This window comes from Bubalus bubalis, chromosome 16 (genome assembly GCF_019923935.1).
Source record: "Bubalus bubalis isolate 160015118507 breed Murrah chromosome 16, NDDB_SH_1, whole genome shotgun sequence".
NCBI lineage: Eukaryota > Metazoa > Chordata > Mammalia > Artiodactyla > Bovidae > Bubalus > Bubalus bubalis.
In genome coordinates, this window is record NC_059172.1 from 10,628,680 (window position 1) to 10,649,260 (window position 20,581).

At 48.3% G+C, this 20,581-nt stretch overlaps 1 protein-coding gene across 5 annotated transcripts in view; it reads right to left on the reverse strand.

The window, feature by feature from the left end:
- The window catches only part of EXT2 (exostosin glycosyltransferase 2), a 143,275-nt gene that overhangs the window by 111,267 nt on the left and 11,427 nt on the right, over positions 1-20,581 (reverse strand). For 4 of the 5 annotated variants that reach the window (XM_045162919.1, XM_045162918.1, XM_045162915.1 and 1 more), the window contains exons 2-7: positions 18,844-19,409; positions 17,342-17,431; positions 12,040-12,156; positions 5,995-6,190; positions 3,640-3,779; positions 2,744-2,837 (exon numbers count right to left, since the gene is read on the reverse strand). In XM_045162919.1, the coding sequence (XP_045018854.1) occupies positions 2,744-2,837; positions 3,640-3,779; positions 5,995-6,190; positions 12,040-12,156; positions 17,342-17,431; positions 18,844-19,379 (1,173 nt within the window). In that variant the 5' untranslated portion in view covers positions 19,380-19,409. Of the gene's footprint in view, positions 1-2,743; positions 2,838-3,639; positions 3,780-5,994; positions 6,191-12,039; positions 12,157-17,341; positions 17,432-18,843; positions 19,410-19,956; positions 20,051-20,581 lie in introns of all 5 variants that reach the window. The other variant, XM_045162916.1, reaches the window with a different exon arrangement.

Genomic DNA, 20,581 nt, shown 5'->3' on the forward strand with positions numbered 1-20,581 from the left:
GAATCCTGTGCTAAAAAAGCACAGGAAGGAGCGGGTCTCTCTAGAGAGTGGCTCTGAGGAACGGTGTCAGCGTAGCTCATGGCACTCAGGACTCCTTGGCCACGGCTACTCAGAAGGAAAATGAGTCACTTCAAAGTGGATGGAGCCCTCTGCTGGTTACAACTGTGCGTGCAGCCCCTCGGGCCGGTCCTGCAAGAAAATCCGACCCTTCGCTTCTCAGTCTCAGCTCATTCTAACATAAGCTACCCAGGGTTCTAAGGTATCAACTACGGATGTAACAGGTTTTCCCCTAAAAGTTTATCCCTGTCTTACAAAGACTCAAATTGGACCTCCCTAAAGAGAATTCACCGAGGTGTAATAACTTTCAAGAACCAAGCGTGTGCTATTTTTTCAGTTACTCCTGCCAAGGTCTGATTGAATCAATGGAGGGGATACAGAAGATAAAGGACAAGCATATTCTGGAAAGAACAAAAGAGCTGTCTCTAATCTTAGAGAGACGGCCACAGTATCAACAGGAAAGCAGCTCCCAAGCACAGCACTTTTGCCCCCTTGGGAGGCTCCAGCCGGAGTCTTTTTAAGATCCCACATGTGTCTCTTGGAGCCCAAATAACCTAAAAGTACACTGTTTTAAGTAACCCTTAATCACTCTGCTTCAATGGTTCTATGATTCTGAACCTGTCACTTGAAAAGACTGGCAAGGCTAGTCTCAGACCTGTGGTTCCTAAGCCAAGTTCCCAGGGAAAAAGTGCATTCTGTGAGCTGGCCCTGGGTGCTCTGCTCTAAAAACTAAGTGATTCTCTTCCCAACAGGAAGGTAGTGGGGAAGATAACTGGGCAGGATTTGCTCCTTTTTACCTCCCTGGTGTTTTCTTAGCCTTTTATAAATCTATAAAAGATGATATCTGATCTAGCAGATGATTCCCTATTTACTATGTTAACAAATCAAGATGCCGTAAAATGAAACACAAAGAGCATAAACACCAGGTCCCTTCAAGGAGCACTTTTTTTTACCATGAGTTGTAAGAACCCCAGGTTCAGATCAAGACTATAGAGATCTCTAGGCTGATTTTCTAATTCACTACAACTCAGATGAGGTCAGCAGTTAAGCAACAAATGGGGAAGCCCAGAAATTTGAACATGGGTGTGCTAGGAAAAAGCCTACGGGGAGGCTAAACTTAACATGTGATTTGTTTTCAAATCGGAATGTCAAAATGCTTGACAGATGAGGTCATGGGGATCCACAGAAGACAGAGCCTTGGCCTAGGGCACAGAGTCAGTAACCGGCCAAGGCGGCGTTTGCCACAGGCAGTCTGGGGTCAGAACCTACAGACTCAACCACTGTGTGATGTACCATCTGTCTGGTCTAAGGAGCTGGGTCCAAAATAAAGAGGTGGACTGAACACATCCACTAACTCCCTCCTAAAACCCTAAAATGAAGGCATAATCAAAGATAAAGAGAATGGGGAAGGAGCTAACACCACCAAAGTGTGGAAGCAGGAAAGCAGGTGGTGGCTGACGTGACAGGCCCAAGACAGCACCCGAGAGGAGCCGAGAAACCCCTGCGTCCTGCTGCGCACACTCGGTGGGGAGAGGCGGAGCTAGGGGCAGGAGGACAGACGGACAACGTGGGTAAGCAGCCGTCAGAAGCCAGAGTCCCTCCCCACTTCCACACCGCCGGGTGACGGCCCTGCCCTCACCCAAACAGAGACCTGAGGCTCATTCCTGCGACCAAGTTAGACACAGGGATGCACGGAGGCGGCTAAAGCCTAACCCTAACCCTCCAAACCTCTTCTCCGGCTCATCACCTACACAGATAATTTTGATGAGAATAAAAACTTGTAAAAATCCATTAAAAGAAGAAAAAGAACCGGAGAAAACCATGATCTGAAAGGACACAGGCACCCCCTCAATGTTCACAGTAGCACTGTTTACATCAGCCAAGACAAGGAAGCAACCTAAATGCCCACAGACAGAGGAATGGGTAAAGAAGACGCCGTACACATATATGATGGAGCTTTAGCCATACAAATGGAATAGTGCCATCGGCAGCACCGTGACAGACCTAGAGGTAAGTGAAGTCAGACAGAGAAAGACAAATATCAGATGATATTGCTTATATGGGGAATCTAAAATGATGGTACAAATGAACCTATTTATAAAACAGAAGCAGAGTCAAAGATGTAGAAAATAAACTCAGGGTTACCAGGGTGGAAGGGAGAGAGGAATAAATTGGGAGATTGGGACTGATGTATACACACTACTATATATAAAATAGACAATTAATAAGGCCCTACTGCATAGCACAGGAAACTCTGCTCAGTACTCTGTGGGGACCCAGGCTAGCTGATACACAACACTCAAGGTCAAAGCTCCTGAGAAGCATCACCCTGAAACACACCAGCTTCCATGGCCGTCTCAGTCACCAGAGCCCTCACCTGCTGTGTAAACGGCCTTCCAGAGATGGGCAGCTCTGCGTCCTGAACACATAGCAGAGGTGTGACCTTAGCGTCACAGCAGGCTTGCTTCAGGAGCGTTTCTGAATCTTTGACAGTTATTATTCCAAGCCTCTCGATGCAACTCCCTAACGCTGTTTTCCTCTTTTAGGTCTGGTTGACCGACTCAGTGGAGGACATCAATCCCACGCCCGCTCTCAGCGGCATGGATACTGCTCTGCATCCAAGCAGTCAAGGCCACCTTTCACCTCCCACTCGCCCCCTCCCCCGCAGGGCTGCCTGGCCCCTTACCTGTCTCTGCATTTCTTCAATCTGTCTTCGGGGGATGCTCTGCAGAATACTGTAGACATCTGACATCTTTTCTTCTGGCACAACTACAGATGCTCTAGAGACAGGAGGGAGACAGCGGATGCATGGACAGCCCTGCACACAAAGCACGGCTGCATGCGTGTCCCGCTTGGGTCTCACGAGCAGAAGCAACAACGCCCCGCACCTCCCTCAGCCCCACGGTCCTCGCAGTAAGCAGTTCCTCTTTCCTCTCCCTTCCTCGGGGCCAACCAGCGCAAAGGAGCTCCCCCAGCTCCATCTCTCACCTCCCCGTCACCACTCCATGCCTCTCCTGTCCTCCGTCCACTCCCCACTGTGCTCCGGCCACACAGGTACCCTCTCAGCCTCCTGAATACACCACACTCTGCCCGACCACAGGGCCTCCGTGTGTCCAGTTCTGCCTGCCCGGTACACTCGTCTTCACTCGTTACTGTCCACTCTAAATTAACAATGACTTCTCCTTCGGCTGTATTCCCCAATCCATTCATTTATTCAGCATGTATTTATGGAGGCCCTACTATATGCAAGGCCACACAATCTCTGTCATTTTAAACTGCAGGACTCAACTCTGCCACTGGAGTTCAAAAATGGCCAAAGATTATGTGTCAATGAATGGGTGTGCTGTGATGCAATAACACTTTATTTACAAACACTGGCAGCATGCCACAGGTGGCCCAAAGGCCTCGGGTGACCAACCTCTGCTGCAGGTTCATGGACTAACTCTGCTGATGGAAAATGGAGCAAAAAAAATCTGAAGGAGCCGTTCTCAGACCTAGCTATGCATTACAATTGCTGGGGGACTTTAAAAATAATCCATGCAGGAACCCTGGGATAAAGGTTCATCAGAAGGTTACACTCACCTCTTCCAGTCAAGGACTTCAGAGAAAGGCAAAATGTAGGAGTCTGCGATGATCACTGGGACGCAGCCAGCCCGTAAAACATCACTTAGTACCGCCTGGCCCAGCCGAGCTCCACGAAGGACCATGCAGAAAGTAGCCTCCTGCAGGAACACAGGCAGAGGAGGGGATTACAAACCAGTTCCGCTGATCCACTTACTTTGATCCCCGCAGGCCACAAAGTTCTCTCAAGGGCTGACGCCAGGCAACACTGAAAATGCTAAAAGATAACAGCTCACCCTGGTGAGACTGAAAAGCTGAAGAGGTTGCAATGCTCTGGATTTCCACTCTTGAGTGTCAATGCAATGCCTCCGCTGCTTGGATTCTGAAAATGTTCACAACCCACCTCCAGGTCTTCCTCTGGAAACTCAACAGCATGACTTCCCATGGACTGGATTCTTTCAGCCCTGGGGTGCTGTGTATATACACCGTGGCTTCCCAGGACTCAGAGTACTTACTTCCCCCTGCCTTGTGCTAGAATTATTTGGACTGGGCATATCTGGCTCTTGAGAGGACCCCCTACACAGAAAGCATCAAATCTCCTTTCATCTTCCTACCCCCACAGCATCCAGCAGTGTGCTTCGCATACAGAAGACATTCATCTCATGAATGCTCTGCCTTCGAAAACATATTAAGGCAGATAGGCTCTATTTAGATACAACTGAACAAAAAGCAAGACCTCACTAAAGGTCTTCCTCATTCACTCCCTCGAACCCACTGGATGTGGGCCTGTTTGGGAAAAGGAGAGATGCACAAGAGAAAAACGTGGTTGTAATAGGTCAACCGAAAAAATAAGGAAAGCTCCCATCTCTAATACTCAAGTTTCTTCCAGTTTTTGCCTCTCCAGGAGAAAAACAAAAAAAAATTTAAAGCAAAAATACTGTTTAATCTTTAAAGCTAGAGAAAAGGAGAGTTCAGAAGAAATATGAGGTAACTCAATATGCCAAATTCCTCTGGGGATAAAGGAGAAAGCGATGAGAAAGGGCAGGGGTGGAGAAGGGGCATCGGTCATGGCGCCCGGAGGGGCAGGTGGACGCTCAGCCGGCCCCGAAGAGTCGGCGTCCAGATGTGGGCATGTGTGCTGATAACCATTTTTCCTGTCTAGACAAAGGTTACTATAAATACTCCTGCTCACATCACCACTGTTATCAGTCAGACATTCCAGAGGAGATGCAGCACTTTTTGAAGGTATTTTAACAATCCCAGCACAGGCCGGTTCTCTTCGGAGACTTTGAAAAAATAAAAATCACACACAATCACACCAGCTCCTTAAGATCTCTCCTTGAACTGAACTATTGGTATTTTAAATACTTAAGCGAACAAAATATTTAAAATATAAGGAAAGCTGAGTGCCAAAGACCTGATGCTTTTGAACTGTTGGTGCTCTCGAGAGTCCCTTGGACTGCAAAGAGATCAAACCAGTCAATCCTAAAGGCAACCAGTCCTGAATATTCATTGGAAGGGCTGATGCAGGAGCTGAAGCTCCAATACTTTGGCCACCTGATGTGAAGAACTGACTCATTTGAAAAGACCCTGATGTTGGGAAAGATTGAAGGTGGGAGGAGAAGGGGACGACAGAGGATGAGATGGTTGGATAGCAATGAGTTTGAGTAAACTCTAGGAGATGATGAAGGACAGGGAAGCCTTGCGTGCTGCAGTCCATGGGATCGCAGACAGTCAGATACGACTGAGCGACTGGACAACAGCAGAGTGAACAAAACTCAATTTCTGCTTTCCCAGCCCCTTGGCTCTTGGAGTATCAAACAGCCTGCTTATAATACAGAAGTATAATACAGGACTACTCTGCCCGCAGTTGCGAAGTGCTGGCACTCCCACGACACCAGGAGGACACATGTAGGGAGGCGAAACGCCAAGAGAAAAAACAGTAACAAAAACTAAAGACCTCCCACTCCCAGGAAGAACTAACTGTGGCCGTGGCGAGCTGGCTCAGTTGGAGGATACAAGCTGCAGCTTAAAGAAGCAAGCTCCTCTGGGCTGGATAAGGAATATAGGAATAAAAGCAAAATACACGTGCCTGCTTTGACTACATGGCTCCTCTGTACATCTATGGGGTGTGTCGTTTTGGAGTAAGATGAGTTCGTGTAAGGAGCTGGAACGCTCACGGGCCAAGCGGCTTTGCACTAACGGCACGCGGACCCTGAAGCTCCCGGAAGTCCACGGGGCAGCAGTGGAGAGCAGTCCGGTGTTGCTCTCCGCTCAGGGAGCTCAGCGAACGGCGAGCGCAGCTTGGAGCGGGAGCGCCTGTTGGCTGGGCTCAGCCGCAGCCCGGGCCCTGAGAGGGGCGGGCGGAGCACTCACCTGCAGCACCTGCGGGTAGTCGAAGGCCTGCTGCTGCTGGCAGCGCCTCCGGGCGGCGGGGACGCCCTCGGAGAGGTTGCTGCACTTGCCCAGCACCAGCACCGCCTCGCCGTGTCTGGCCTGGAGGGCGGCCAGGTCCTCTCTGTACTCTGGATGCAGGGCCACCTGGGACGACAGCAGGAAGTACCGCCGCGGCCTGCGAAGCAGAAAACGGGGGGCACTGGACCCTGGCAGCCGCTGCATGAGTCACAGTGAGGCCAACTTTGGGTCTAGAGCTTAGGGCTACGAGTGCTTTCTCACCCATCCTCACTCACGTCTTTGACTTCTGGGGAAACTACACTCAGCACTGCTGAATATTTAAACTATTATACATGCTGAGAAGGCAAGCGATGACTCATTCACATGCTGAAGCATCATGCCGTTGTTAAAGGGTTCACTTAGGAAAACTTCTTAACGTTTTGAGGAAATGCTTATAATAGGCCAAGCTTAGGGAGCGTGCTTTAAGTGTGTGTGTGTGTGTGTGTGTGTGTGTAAAGAGAGAAACTGACTGACTGATTATTTGGAAGAACATCCAATGTTAGCATGAGTTTGATCTGAGTTCTCTGCTCTGAATAGCATCTGAGAGCAGGCTGCAACCTTCAAAGAGGAAAACAAGGGGTCTTAACAGACAGCAGTGACCGTGAAAGCAGACTACTTCCGGCTGCTGAGGGGCACCCTATGCTATTGGGGAGCTCCAGGGAAAGGCAGCCCCCATCCTCAAGGCCAGATGGATTCAGGAAGACCAAACTTGGTCATGGAGAACAAGTGGAAAAAACTAGCTTCGTCAATGGATGGAACCAGTCTTATCACATAGCAAGGATGCGTGAGAGAAAATGGACTGAAGAAAGGATTTCCAAGGGTCTAGAACCATTCAGATCTCCACGAGAAACAAAATGTGAACACACTGGGGAGACCAGAAGGTAAGTAATTCTCTCCGAGAAGGCAAGATTCCCACAAGGCAGAGAGGTTACAGGGGTAATAAACACGACCTCGGCAAAGGAACCAGCAGGGATCACTGAAGAAGAAAGGAATGATATAAAGCAGGCTCCAGAAGAAATGAAACCCCCATCAAAGCCAGAAGCAGGACTCAAATCTTCCTCAAACTGTACAACCAGGGAAAACACCCAAGACAGCCATCTCTAGGCAACGCCACCAGGGGAGCTAACAGGAAGCGGTGAGTAAGAATGGACTCAAACCCTCTAGTCTGAACCCAACCCCATACCTTCTTTTCTTCTTGCCTTGGAGAGAAAGAAAGGGAAATTGCTTTATTTTCCTTTCGTTTCTCAGGCTAAGTTGGAGGGTCCAGCTGGAGAACACCTTACACATCTACCCGTGGCCAAAAAAGAATCACTCTCTGAGAAGGTGTCATCCTTCCCAAGCTTTAAGCGTCACGCCCCAGAGACACAGAGCAAGCAGGGAGTGAGGAAATGAACGCTCTCCCAGCTGCAGATCAGCTCGACTCCAGCAAATGGAGCAGCGCACACCACAGCTGATGGCCCTCAAGTCCCCGGAATCATCTCTTCCGGTCATTTCTCTCTACAGTCGAACTGAAAGCAAAGGCAGGCAGGGAAGACAGGGACAAGCAGACCCCCTAGAACGTCACTGTCCGATAGCAATTAGCCACGTAAGACCACTTAAATCTATTAAAATTTTAAAATCCAGTTGCTCGGTCACCTTAGCCCCATTTCAAGGGCTCAACAGCTGTATGTGGAAGTGGGCACCCGACTAAACACAGATCATCTCCTCACGAAAAGTCCTGCTTGAGAGAGCTGCCCTGGATGGCAGTGCAGACCCGGAGCCCAGGGCAGAGGCGAGCAGACGTAAGAAAGACACCGAACAGCAGCCCGTCGGGAGACAGTCTGGATCAGCCGTACAGATTGGCTTCTCTCATCCTGGACAACTTCTCCTTCAATTGCATTTTGCTGAACAATACATTGGCTATTTACAGCCAAAAGGATTCCTGCTAGCCACTGAAACAGACTCTTGAATTCTACCCCCAGCCCTGAGCCTCAATCATTTTTCTTTTGTAAAATCATCAGTTTTCAGAGGGGAGAGGTATGATGGGAAGATCACGTATAGGGAGTCCTCTTCAGTCATCCCAAAGGGAGGATTTCTGTGATCAAGCTTGTCTGCTTAAAACAGGAGGAAGATGGACAGTCAAACTCTCAACACAAGCACAGAAACCACCTCAACAACTCACGCCATTTGAAGATGAACTGTCTTGTGAGGTGGTGAGTCTTTTTCACTATAAATCAGAAAACTTTTCAGGAAGAAATTACAGTAACAAGGTATACATTAAGTTAGAACTAGTGTTAGTCGCTCAGTTGTGTCAGACTCTTTGCAACCCCATGGACCATAGCCCTCCAGGCTTCTCCATCCGTGGGATTTTCCAAGCAAGAATACTGGAGTGGGTTGCCATTTCCTTCTCCAAAGTGAGAGCTAAACGGCCTCTAAAGGCCTTTCCAGTCCCCAAGACGCTGGCTCTACGGTGGCTGCCACAGAGCGCTGGGACTTGCTGGGTCTGGAGACCTCCTATTTAAGTAGAGCCGCTAACACAAAACTGGCGCTCCAGGCTGCCTCGAACAGGAGCAGCCATGCTGGTGTCCGAGGGGGTCCCTGCAGGCAGCTGTGGAGTGCTGGCGTCCTGGAGGGGAGACAGCGTTTCTGTGCAGTGGGGTTGGCCCACTGGAGTGCTCTGGTCCTTGTCTGGGGGAGAACTTCTTGGGGGAAGAGCGGGGAGGTGGCCTGGCCCAGACTGTGAGATCCCTGAAAGAGGGAGCGGGGAGGGGGCAGAGGGAGTCATGGCCTCCCCACCTGCGATGCGGAGGCCAAGTCAGGGCAGGAGGGCCGCCCAGGCTGAAGGCGCACGGGGAGGGTGATGGCACGGGCAGTATCCCTCAGTGTTGGGGGGTGAGAGCCCAGGAAGGGTGAGGAGGGGGCCTGCCCCAGGGTGACGACAGGAAGCAGGAGCTCGGCACAGGGGGGTCAGAGCCCAAGTGGGGTGCAGAGACACCTGTGCGGTGAGGGGCAGAGGCAACCACAGGGCTCCGGTCACGCATGACAGGGTTGATCAATCAAGATACAGGGGATAACGGGAGCCAGACTCCTCACTGTCTGAGAAGGAAATTACAGCTACGGAAAGAGAGAGAGCCAGAATCCCCTGCAGCACCGGATGGAACAGGAGAGAGCGATGGGAAGGCATGGTTTTCAATACACGTAGACAGAGAGAGAGGGAGCCATCTACGTAAGACGGAGAAATAAGTACAGATGCTAACACGTGGTGCTCAAAGAAACTCCGGAGTAAAGAAAGACTCTGGGCTGATTTTGTTGTTAAGAAACACAGTTCTATTGTAGACACTTAGTCACCACGCTAAATGGTCCCCACCCAACACCACCATTTTCTACATAAATGTGCAGATGTGAACAAGAGTCTAAAAATGTTCCCCCTGCCTGCATGCTGGCTCGCTCTGACCTGGCAGATGGTGGGCTGGTGGAGTAGGCCCATTTTAGTTTTAAGCAAACAGAATCTTAAGGTGGATTTGTTTTTCTTTCGAGGACTAAAATGACCAGCTATGACTTTCATGTTTCTTCCCAGCAGGGCTGATATCGAAGGTTCAGCAAAATCATGCTGAGAACTCCAAGTTTCCCTCCATAGTAACTGTTGTAAACTCCCAATTTAGTTCCTTTTAGAGAGAGAAATGACGAGAATTCCAGCTGAGGCCAACACATCTGTGAGAAGAAGCTATCAATAGCAACAATCCTCAGCTTCCCATTGGACGATATTGAGAGAGATTTAAAATAAAAATAAAAACAAAGCTCTTGCTACTCTACGCAGCCCTCAAGAGATGTGGGAATTCCCTTAAAAAGCAACTCTCACAAAGAGCAACAGATTCCAAATGCTGCCGTGAGGTCACCCAGACTGCCTCCTCCCAGATCCCTGGAAAGTGTGATGAGCCTAGAGCCTGTCTTTGCTTTTCTTTTTCTCTCCCGAGGCAGAGGAGTGTTGTTTGTAAAGGAAACAGCACAACTACAGGGCCCAACTACAAACCCTGGAGGGGAAACGGAGTGGGGTGGGTCCACACTGGGTCACAGAAATCCACCGCTTGTCCAGCATGGGGAGGACCATCCCCCTGTGTCTTGAGCATCCTGCTGCTGCTCTGGAAGACAGACTGCTTAAGACTCTCTAGTTTCTAGAGTCTCAGGACTCTAGAAATCAACAGCAACCTTAAACCATCTAAGGATAGTCATTTCAGTCTAGTTACACATAAAAATTAGAGATCAAGTTACCAAGAAAATACCACCAACAGAGCAAGCTTGTAATTCTTGGAAACTATTATTTGAAGGTAATTTGTACTGCTCAGAGTGGTTTGCTCTCCTTCGTTTCAACCTCTCTCAGTCTTTTCCTTTCAGCGTGTTTTCTTCCCTGGATTAAATCTTAAGGGACGTGCCAGTCCTCAATCAACATTAGAGACCTAGATTACACTCGGGAGAGTAGATGATAAAGAGAGTTTAGTCTGAGCCATCTTAAGACTGCTCACCCTGTGTCCCCCAGGCTTTCTCCAGCCACAGCACTGCTGATATTTGGACCCAATGATGCTTTGTGGTGAGGGGCCGCCCTGGGCATGGCAGAAGTTTAGGGGCATCACCAACCTCCGCCTGTTAGCTGCCCACAGTGCCCTGTGCAGAACAGACTTAACTCAGTGGGCCTGGCGGCTCTCTTGTTTGAAAGGCTGGTTCTTGGCTGGTGCGTGGGAACTTCGATTTCAGGGGAAAACAGTACAAATGACAGGATTTATGAAGGCTGTATATTGTCACCCTGTTTATTTAACTTATATGCAGAGCACATCATGAGAAACGCTGGACTGGAAGAAACACAAGCTGGAAGCAAGATTGCCGGGAGAAATATCAATAACCTCAGATATGCGGATGATACCACCCTTATGGCAGAAAGTGAAGAGGAACTCAAAAGCCTCTTGATGAAAGTGAAAGTGGAGAGTGAAAAAGTTGGCTTAAAGCTCAACATTCAGAAAATGAAGATCATGGCATCTGGTCCCATCACTTCATGGGAAATAGATGGGGAAACAGTGGAAACAGTGTCAGACTTTATTTTTTTGGGCTCCAAAATCACTGCAGATGGTGACTGCAGCCATGAAATTAAAAGACGCTTACTCCTTGGAAGGAAAGTTATGACCAACCTAGATAGCATATTGAAAAGCAGAGACATCACTTTGCCAACAAAGGTCCATCTAGTCAAGGCTATGGTTTTTCCAGTGGCCATGTATGGATGTGAGAGTTGGACTGTGAAGAAAGCTGAGCGCCAAAGAATTGATGCTTTTGAACTGTGGTGTTGGAGAAGACTCTTGAGAGTCCCTTGGACTGCAAGGAGATCCAACCAGTCCATTCTGAAGGAGATCAGCCCTGGGTGTTCTTTGGAAGGACTGATTTTGAAGCTGAAACTCCAGTACTTTGGCCACCTCATGCGAAGAGTTGACTCATTGGAAAAGACTCTGATGCTGGGAGGGATTGGGGGCAGGAGGAGAAGGGGACGCCAGAGGATGAGATGGCTGGATGGCATCACTGACTCTATGGACGTGAGTCTGAGTGAACTCCAGGAGTTGGTGATGGACAGGGAGGTCTGGCGTGCTGCGATTCATGGGGTCACAAAGAGTCGGACACAACTGAGCGACTGAACTGAACTGAACTGATGCTGAACACCTGCTTTCCTTCTGGAAGCCTGGAATTCCGCACAGGAAGTAAGGGAGAGGAAAGACTTATGGACAGCAACTAGATTTCTGATTTGGGGAGCTTGGTAGACAGCGCTACAAACTGACTGAGAGAGAGACAGACAGAGAGAGAACTGAAGGATAAATAAGGTTGGTGTGGGACAGGAATGACGGACCCTCAAGGACCCCGGCCTGTCACTGATGGTTCGACTGCAGGGCAACCCGCCCCCCTGGCCCTCACTGGCATCTCTCAGCACAGCTGGCTGTGGCCAAGGCGCCTTACCCGGGCCCTTTCTCCGGAAGGTCCACCTCGGCTGACAGTGGACTATAGACAGGAATGCTGACATCGTAGCCTTGCCGATAAGTCCACGTAGAAAAGCCACCACCAGCCAACAGAGCCCTGAAAAGCAAAGGGTTTTGTCAAACGATGAGAAAGAAAGACAGTCTTCATTCTGATAAGCTCTGTGGAAAGGGGTAGCTGGATGTTCATAACAGTATCAACCACAGCTGATGTTTACCAAGTCACTTTTCCAGAAAGACACAGCGCTAAACCTTGCACAACAGCGTCTCGGGGGCACTAGCTGCATCCTAGTCCTGAGTCACCCGCCTTCCTCTGGGGTCCTAAGCAGTTTGTCCTTACTTTCTCTATTTTAAAATACAGCACAGCCAGGAGGACAGCCTACGAACGGCCCCTCTGCTGCCTTATTTGGATCCCATTCACCTCTCCCAGAAGTCACCGATGGTGAAAGTGACAGTGTTAGTCGCTCCGTCACGTCCAACTCTTTGCAACCCCGTGAACTGTAGCCCTCAAGGCTCCTCTGTCCATGGAGTTGTCCAGGCAAGGACACTGAAGTGGGTTACCATTCCCTTCTCCAGGGGATCTTCCCGACCTAGCGATCAAACCAGGGACTCCCACATTGCGGGTAGAATCTTTACCCTCTGAGCCACCAAGGAGGCCCTGACTCTTAAACACATTTACAGTAATACCAATAACAACAGGACTGGCTGGGGCAGTCACTTACCGTCCCACTGACCGGAAGCTCAGGGGACAATAAGCTAAAAAAAAAAGCCACGGTGACGGCAAAGTACCCCATCTCACGCTGCTTGTGCCCTAGCCCGCTCCAGTTCCCACCAGATCAGTTCTTTTCACTGCCGTCCCATAGCTACATGTGCACTGTGTAGCCTCCACCAGCTCTCACCACCCATTCCAGCTACTCCGTCTTATCAACCCCACTGCTTCCACAGGAAGCAGAATCCAGAACTTGACCTCGAGTGCTTCTCCTGCAAGTCCACCCACACGAGCTTTTATTCTCCTTAATTAGAAAACCATGAACACGCTGCTTTAACTGGATCCAGCAAGTAATACAGTGACACTTCATTAGAAAGGAAGCAGGTGTACATCACACCAGCGTTTACGCTTATTCTGTCCCGGGGGGCCCCGAGCCCATCAAATCACTTAATGGGGCAGAGTGCTGCCAGGTCCATGCGCGGCACAGGCTGAGCCAAAATGTATGAACTGCAAAGCCACATTTTTTGCAATCTTGATTGCTACCAATCCCCTCCCTGCCCTGATGACAGCCTACATTCCCTTCTTACATGACCAGTTTAAGTTCAAAGATTTCCAAACCACCCCTGGAAATCCCAATCTGTTTGTTTAAGCTTTATGAAACCAAGAACTGGTTAGGGAGGTAATGTGCAGGCTGGAACACCTCTCCAGCTGCCAGTCCACTCTGTAAAACTTAATGACTAGCCATAGTACCAACATACGGTCTCATTTTTCCTGATTAGCATTCGGCAGTGACTCCGTTCAACATGAATTTGGGTAGGTTCCATGACCATGATGGCAAGCAGACTGCAGGGGCCCCCACGATCGATGTGCAGAGGAGGAAACACAGATCCAATATACCGGCACCAGGCGGCCCAGGTAAGCGGCGTGGTGGGTGATGTAATTACACCCACGCCCCAGAGGAAGGGGCGAGCATCTGTGGTGAGGAAGCAGGTGTACATGACACCGACTTTCACCGTTACTCTCTCCCTGGGGCCCCGGGGCTGAGGGAGGGGGTTAAGCCCTGGGAGGAGGCAAGCAGGTAACCGGAAGCAGCCTCATGTCACAGATCACGCACATGCAATCTCGCTGGAGCTCTCAGGAGGAGCCACGGCTGCAATTAGTCCAACAAGCCTCACACCGGCCCTGCTGCTGACAAGACCTCCACTCCACATCACTGTATCTTCTTCTGCCAAGCTTTCCTGAACATTACCAAGGAGAAAATAGTGTAAGCCTCCCTTGCTTTACAGCACATGTGTTTTACATTGACTGAAAAGTGAATTGCTGAGAAGCGCGTTCTGTTTTCCCATTATGTATACCCAAATCAGAGATCTGTTCCAAAGCTGTGAGAGACTGAACGGGAACCACGCACCTCAGAAAGCATGACTGTGAGCACCACGACTCACCCCAGGCCAGGTGCTCCGTCGCTGGGAGTGTCCGCCAGCATCTTCAGCACTTCCCGGGACTCGAAGACCCAGGGACGTCACTGAGCCCTCTTCCTCTCTGTCTTGTGGACCCTCGTCCCTACACTGGGTCTGCCCCAGATGCTCTCACAGCTCGCCTCCTCCCATCTGAGTATCCACAGAGCCTAATCACGGTTTGTCTGCAAGTGTATCTTTTGCTTCCTTTTAATCTGGCCTGCGAATCCCTCAAATACAAAGATTCAAGTTTTAGGTTTTGCAAAAAAAACAAAAAAAACTGACCAATTCTACTGACTATCCTCATTTGTTTACAGAGTCAAACTGTAAAAAAAGAAAATGAGACATATATATCTGAGCAATGGCTAGATATCTGGTGAATATCTAGTGATGTTAAAGAACTAAGTGTTAATTGTTGTAGGTATGATATTAGTGCCGTAGTTATATTTTTTAAAAAGCCCTTGAAAAAAGTTGAAAGTGTCAGTCACTCAATCATGTCCAACTCCTTGTGACCCCATGGACTACAACCCGCCAAGATCCTCTGTCCATGGGATTTTCCAGGCAAGAATACTGGAGTGGGTAGCCATTCCCTTCTCCAGGGGATCTTCCCAACCCAGGGATCGAACCAGGGGTCTCCTTCATTGCAGGCAGATTCTTTACCGACTGAGCCACTGAGTCACACACAAAAACCTCTTCTGCAGTCTCAAATGGAAATATTTACGGACATAATGATACAACATCTGAGATTTGTTTCTAGATAATCTGGTGGGAAGAAGGTAGGAGCATAGATGAATCAAGTTGACAATTAACAAAGCTGGACAGTGGTTATGTGGGGTTCGCTTCTTTTATACGGGTTTTAAATTTTTCCCTAAGAAGTTTAAATAAATATACACCTATACTAAAGTAGAAATTTGAGAGAGATACTTGAAAAGAAAGAATAACAAAAATCTAAAGTAGTAATAAAATTACAGAATATATCTGAGAAAACAAAGATCAGTAAAGTCAGGCATTGAAGAGGTATAATTTGCTATCATTTGACTTAAAATGGGTAGGTGAATATATATGTTTGACTAGAAATCCATCAAACAAAGACTCAAAAAATACACAGTATTTGAGAACAATGATTACCTCTCAGTAAAAGAGTAAAACCAGAGGAAAATTTGAAAACATATTTTTACACTTTACTCTTTGTATACTTGCACACTATTTCAATCTTGTACCCAGAAGGTATATGTGTACCATACATAGGATTTTCAAAAACTGAAAGAGAAACACAGATTCACACAGCATGAAAGATGTATTTGCTGAGCTGACATTTGCTTTAGTCCTGGTCCTTACATTTTTCTGAGTCAGGTAATTCTTAAAAAAAAAAAAATCACACTTATGACTTTAGATTTCAGGGGCATCTTAGAAACGATCTAAATCTAGCCTGTTTTCTAATTTCTGAATAACCAGATATGCAGCTTCTGCTAAAACCATCCTACACGCCTGGTTCTTACCTCCTCTGAATCCAGGAGCAAGGACAAAGGATCAGAAAAATTAACAAACAAATCTACTATTCCTTACTCCAACCAGTCGAAGACCACCTCGGCTTCAAAATGAAATTTCCCATGTGGAAAAATAAAGGAGGACTATTCGATGATTCATTACTTGCTACAGGACTGCCTATAATCACTTCCAAAAATACACGCACAGGGAAAACGATTTAACCTTCCTGATCCTTAACACCTAAGCACCAGCAAGAACTTCAACTCTCTCCTGATTACTTGACACTTTCCTGCAGAGAAATGAAACTCCTTGTAACATGTGCACTCGATAAAAATGAAATCTTTCTCCCAGTCAGATACATATACCAAAGTGTCAGCAAGAACCGACATGTCCCAAACAGAAATGAACCCTCCTCAAACTAAACCCAGAACAGCAGGTGAAGACACTGCATTCCCAGCACCTCTCTGCCTTCCCTTTTCTGTCCTCTAACACATTTCACTTTCCCAGAACAAGCAAACGCATAGACAGTAACGCACTCCGGAACGCTGGGGCAAAGAGCCAAACCAGAGACCGCCTTGTGTTCAGCGGGTTTCTATAGAACTTGTGTGGCCTGACTGCCCTCTACCGTCCAAAATGGTTTCTACACCAAAGCTGAGGGATGGCGCTGGGGTCTTTTCTAGTGATAATCATCTTTCCAGATAGAAACTCAATACTGACTCTAGATAAACACTTAAAAGCAAAGAGGGCTTAGACTTAATCTTCTGGGGAAAAGCAGTACTAAGTGTAGATTTTCACAAATGACGATGTTGGCCTCAAGTAAGCAGAGACCACAGCGGGCCTAAGGCTGTTCTCACCTCTTTCAGTAACAATGATTTCAAGAATTAAACATCAACTGCAACAAAGCTGGTTATAAATGAGTTCATATCTGAACTTGCAGTAATCCCCTCCCGTGGGTGCTGCCCAGGACCCTCATGCTGGGCCCACACTTCCCGCTCTCTTCGGAGCCTCAGGCCAAGCACTAGGAGAGGAACCTTAGGGGCACCTCCCTTCTGAGGTTTCCAGGAAGCCACGCAGTTGGTACAAAAGGGCCAAATACACAGTACCTGAACCTGAATCGCCATCGTGCCCACCCCATGCCACTTCTGCCTGTTTGGAAATTTCATTAGGAAGGAAGGAAAGAAGAGAGTAAGCGGTACTGAGAGTGCCTCACTTCCCGGACGTTACAGGCTCCAATGACACGTCCACGCCTGCTCCCCTCAGGAGCTGAGACTCTACTTAATGCTCCCAAATGTAGAGAGAGCTGACACAAGCCAGTGATATGAACCAGGCCTTTTAGGGGAAAGACAGCGTGCTCAGGAGCACATAACCCGGACTAAGAAGACAAGACAGACCTCTAAGATGCTCCACTGGAACCTAACCCTCCATTAGTTTCCCGGGACAGATTCCGGCAGGTCTCAATGCTTCCAGGTCTCAGGGAGGAAAAGACCGAGGACAATTTTACACTTGAACAAACAATTCTGATTACAAAGTTATGTCTTAGTGGGCTTAGAAATATGATTTCACATGAACAAAAGGGTCCTACATTGACTTAATCCTCAGAAACCCATCAGGTGGACAACCCCCAATACACCTACCTGTCTCTGGGGACATCCAGGGCTGTGTTATAATCTGGGGGGCCTCCAGGCAACATGTTGAACAGGAGGTGATTGGTACCTCTATCCCACCTAATAAGAGAGTAAACATGTAGAATTCACACATCAACTATGAAGAAACAGACAAGTCAGTTTCTGGATGACAAGTCAAAGTGTCAATTGCTCAGCCGTGTCTGACTCTGTGCGATCCCACGGACTGCAGCCCACCAGGCTCCTCTGGCCACGGGGATTCTCCAGGCAAGAATACTGGAGTGGGTTGCCATTCTCTTCTCCAGGGGATCTTCCAGACTCAGGGATCGAACCCAGGCGTCCTGCATTAGGCAGCTTCTTCACCATATGAGCCACAAAGGAAGCTGGACAACAAGTAGCAAGCATCCCTGACCCGTAACAGGGTCACTTCTCAGGAAGGCAAACTGCATGCCTGGAGATCGCAACAGCGCTCCGGGCGCTGGTTTGGCTCCTCCAAAGGAAAGCCAGGCGTGTGTCCTCCAAGCTGCTGCACTGCAGAACTGCTCACGCTGATGGAAATCTGAACGCTACCGCGGTGCTCACCATTGGGTTACAAAGACACAAAGAAACACAGAAGGCTGATTAAGGACATTAGGGAACGTGTGCAAAATGGAGTCCCATACAGAACTGTATATACGAATACATATACATTCTGTGTATATGTCATACAGCACTGACATACAAAGATGAAATTATTTGGAAACACATTCATGAAATGAAGGGGGAAAGGCAGCAAAATGAATACGCTTTGCTGTGTGAGCCCACTCTTAACCAAAATGTTATACATACACATATGTGTATGAAAGTGAAAGTGAAGTCGTTCAGTCGTGTCCAACTTTTAGCGACCTCATGGACTGTAGCCCACCAGGCTTCTCTGTCCATGGGACTTTCCAGGCAAGAATACTGGAGTGGGTTGCCATTTCCTTCTCCAGGAGATCTTCCCTACCCAGGGATTGAACCTGGGTCTGCCACACTGTAGGCAGACGCTTTACCCTCTGAGCCACCAGGGAAGTACATGTGTATATACACGTGCATATATATACTAAAATGCATATATGCATGCCCCTGTCTATGTTTTATACAGAAACGACTGAGAAGCAACATCAAAATATTAATGATTATCTCAAAAGCAGGCTTATGGGATGACTCTTTCTTCTTTTTGCTTAACTGTATTTTCAAGCTTTTTATACTGAATATGTATATGTGAGTAATAAAGAATGGAGGTGGGGAAAGGCATTTACATTTAAAAGGAAGGATTGGGAAGATGAGCCCTCCTTAGCTTCTAAATGTTAAGAAGTTGGGAACCCATAGCAGTGGCCCAAGAGGGTGGTGCAGAGACCGGCTGCCCGCAGCGCGGGTCCTCCTACAAGTCAGCCGCTCGTCCACGCGCCCACCTAGGAGACAGGAGATGAGCCGCCGGCTGGAAACCGGCTCTGCCCTCCCCTGCCCCTAGTTTCTGGCAGACCTGCGGATACCTGGAGAGCTGGGCCAGCGCCTGCGCCGTCTCCTTCACGCGGAGCGAGTTCTGGTTGAGCAGGTCGATGGACGGGACGAACAGGCAGGCGCGGGTGATGTCGTCGGTGTAGTAGTCGCTGTCTGAGATGGCCGTGAGCAGCTCGTTGTACTCCCGGGAGATGGTGCTGCTCACCGGGACACCCGCCTCGCCCACGTACTTCTTCAGCGGGTAGATGTACACCTTGATCTTGTTCTTCGGGTTGAAGCCGCAGCGGTAGACGTCGAAACATGTGTGCATCCTGCAGCTGAGGTCGCCGCGCTCGGGCACCGGGCTGTCGGCCGGCAGCCTGACCACTGGCACGTCTCTGACGCTGCGCTTCTCCACGCTCCAGTCGCCGGAGGACTCGATGGAGTGAGGCCAGAACTGAAACATGCCCGTGGCGATGAGACCCAGCAGGACGATGGAGAAGAGGGTGATGTAGTAGATGCGGTGCTTGGTCTTCATTCTCGGGATGAGGGCGGGACCCCGGATGTTGTACTTGACCGACGCGCACATAATGACCCCGACAGCCTCCTCCTCACACTCCTGGTTACCAGCGGAGAAGAGAGAAAAATGAAGCCTTCAGGGTGACAGATGACCCTTGAAAGGCCCGCTACATTTTCAATCGGCCTATTTCTTTCCCTTAAGCAATCTGATGAAATAATGAAGAGGGATCTTTGACCCTGCGAAGAACTGACGCATTTGAAAAGACCCTGATGCTGGGAAAGGTTGAAGGTGGGAGAAGGGGATGACAGAGGATGAGATGGTTGGATGGCATCACTGATTCGATGGACATGAGTTTGAGTAAGCTCCGGGAATTGGTGATGGATAGGGAAGCCTAGTGAGCTGTAGTCCAAGGGGTCACAAAGAGTTGGACACAACTGAATAACTGAACTGATAAAGTAAACAAATATTTGTACATGTGAAAATATGCTATATATTTACTATAGAATATATTCTATAAATACAAATTCTCTGAAAGCATAAGCTGGTTAATATCAAGCCTAAGAAGAGGAGCACTGACCAAGCAAGAAAAATTAGAAGTGGAACAGCCAAAGGACAGTTTGTTTCATTTTGTTTTTTAAATACTTGCCTAACAACAACTGATGCTTCATCTGGACAAACTGGCCCTTTGTTTGATATACTAAAGTTTTCATTCATTCATTCATTCAAACCTCATAGAGAACCTAAAGAAGAAAGCAAAGATCTACCTTAGAGGAATTTAGATACTATATAACTATATAAACTATAACAAAATGTATAATGTAAAAATACCACCAGGAAAATATCAAGAAAGGGGAAAAGGGTATTAGAGGAAAAAAGACTAATCTTTAAATAAATATATATTGATGTTTTATAATAAGGAGATAGTTGGCACATTTTGATGGAAGGGAGAAATGAAGAAACAGGGAAGGAGGAAAGGCGAGGTGGAGGAAAAGCAAGGCCAGCGAGGTAGATCTGTTTCTAAAGACAGACGCCAAAAATTCTTCCCAATGATGAATGTGCATGCCCCTTGTCCATTCACAACGTGGAATCTCTTTCCCTTCCACCCAAATTCGGGCTAGACTTGGGACTTGCTTTGACCAAGAGAAAGTGGCAGAGGGAAGATTCTGGGGGTTTTGAGACCAGGCTTTAAAAGACCCTGTAGCCGTTGGAAGCCAGCGGCCCACACTGTGAGGAAGCTCAGGAAGATTGCAGAGACTACGTGGAGCCAACAT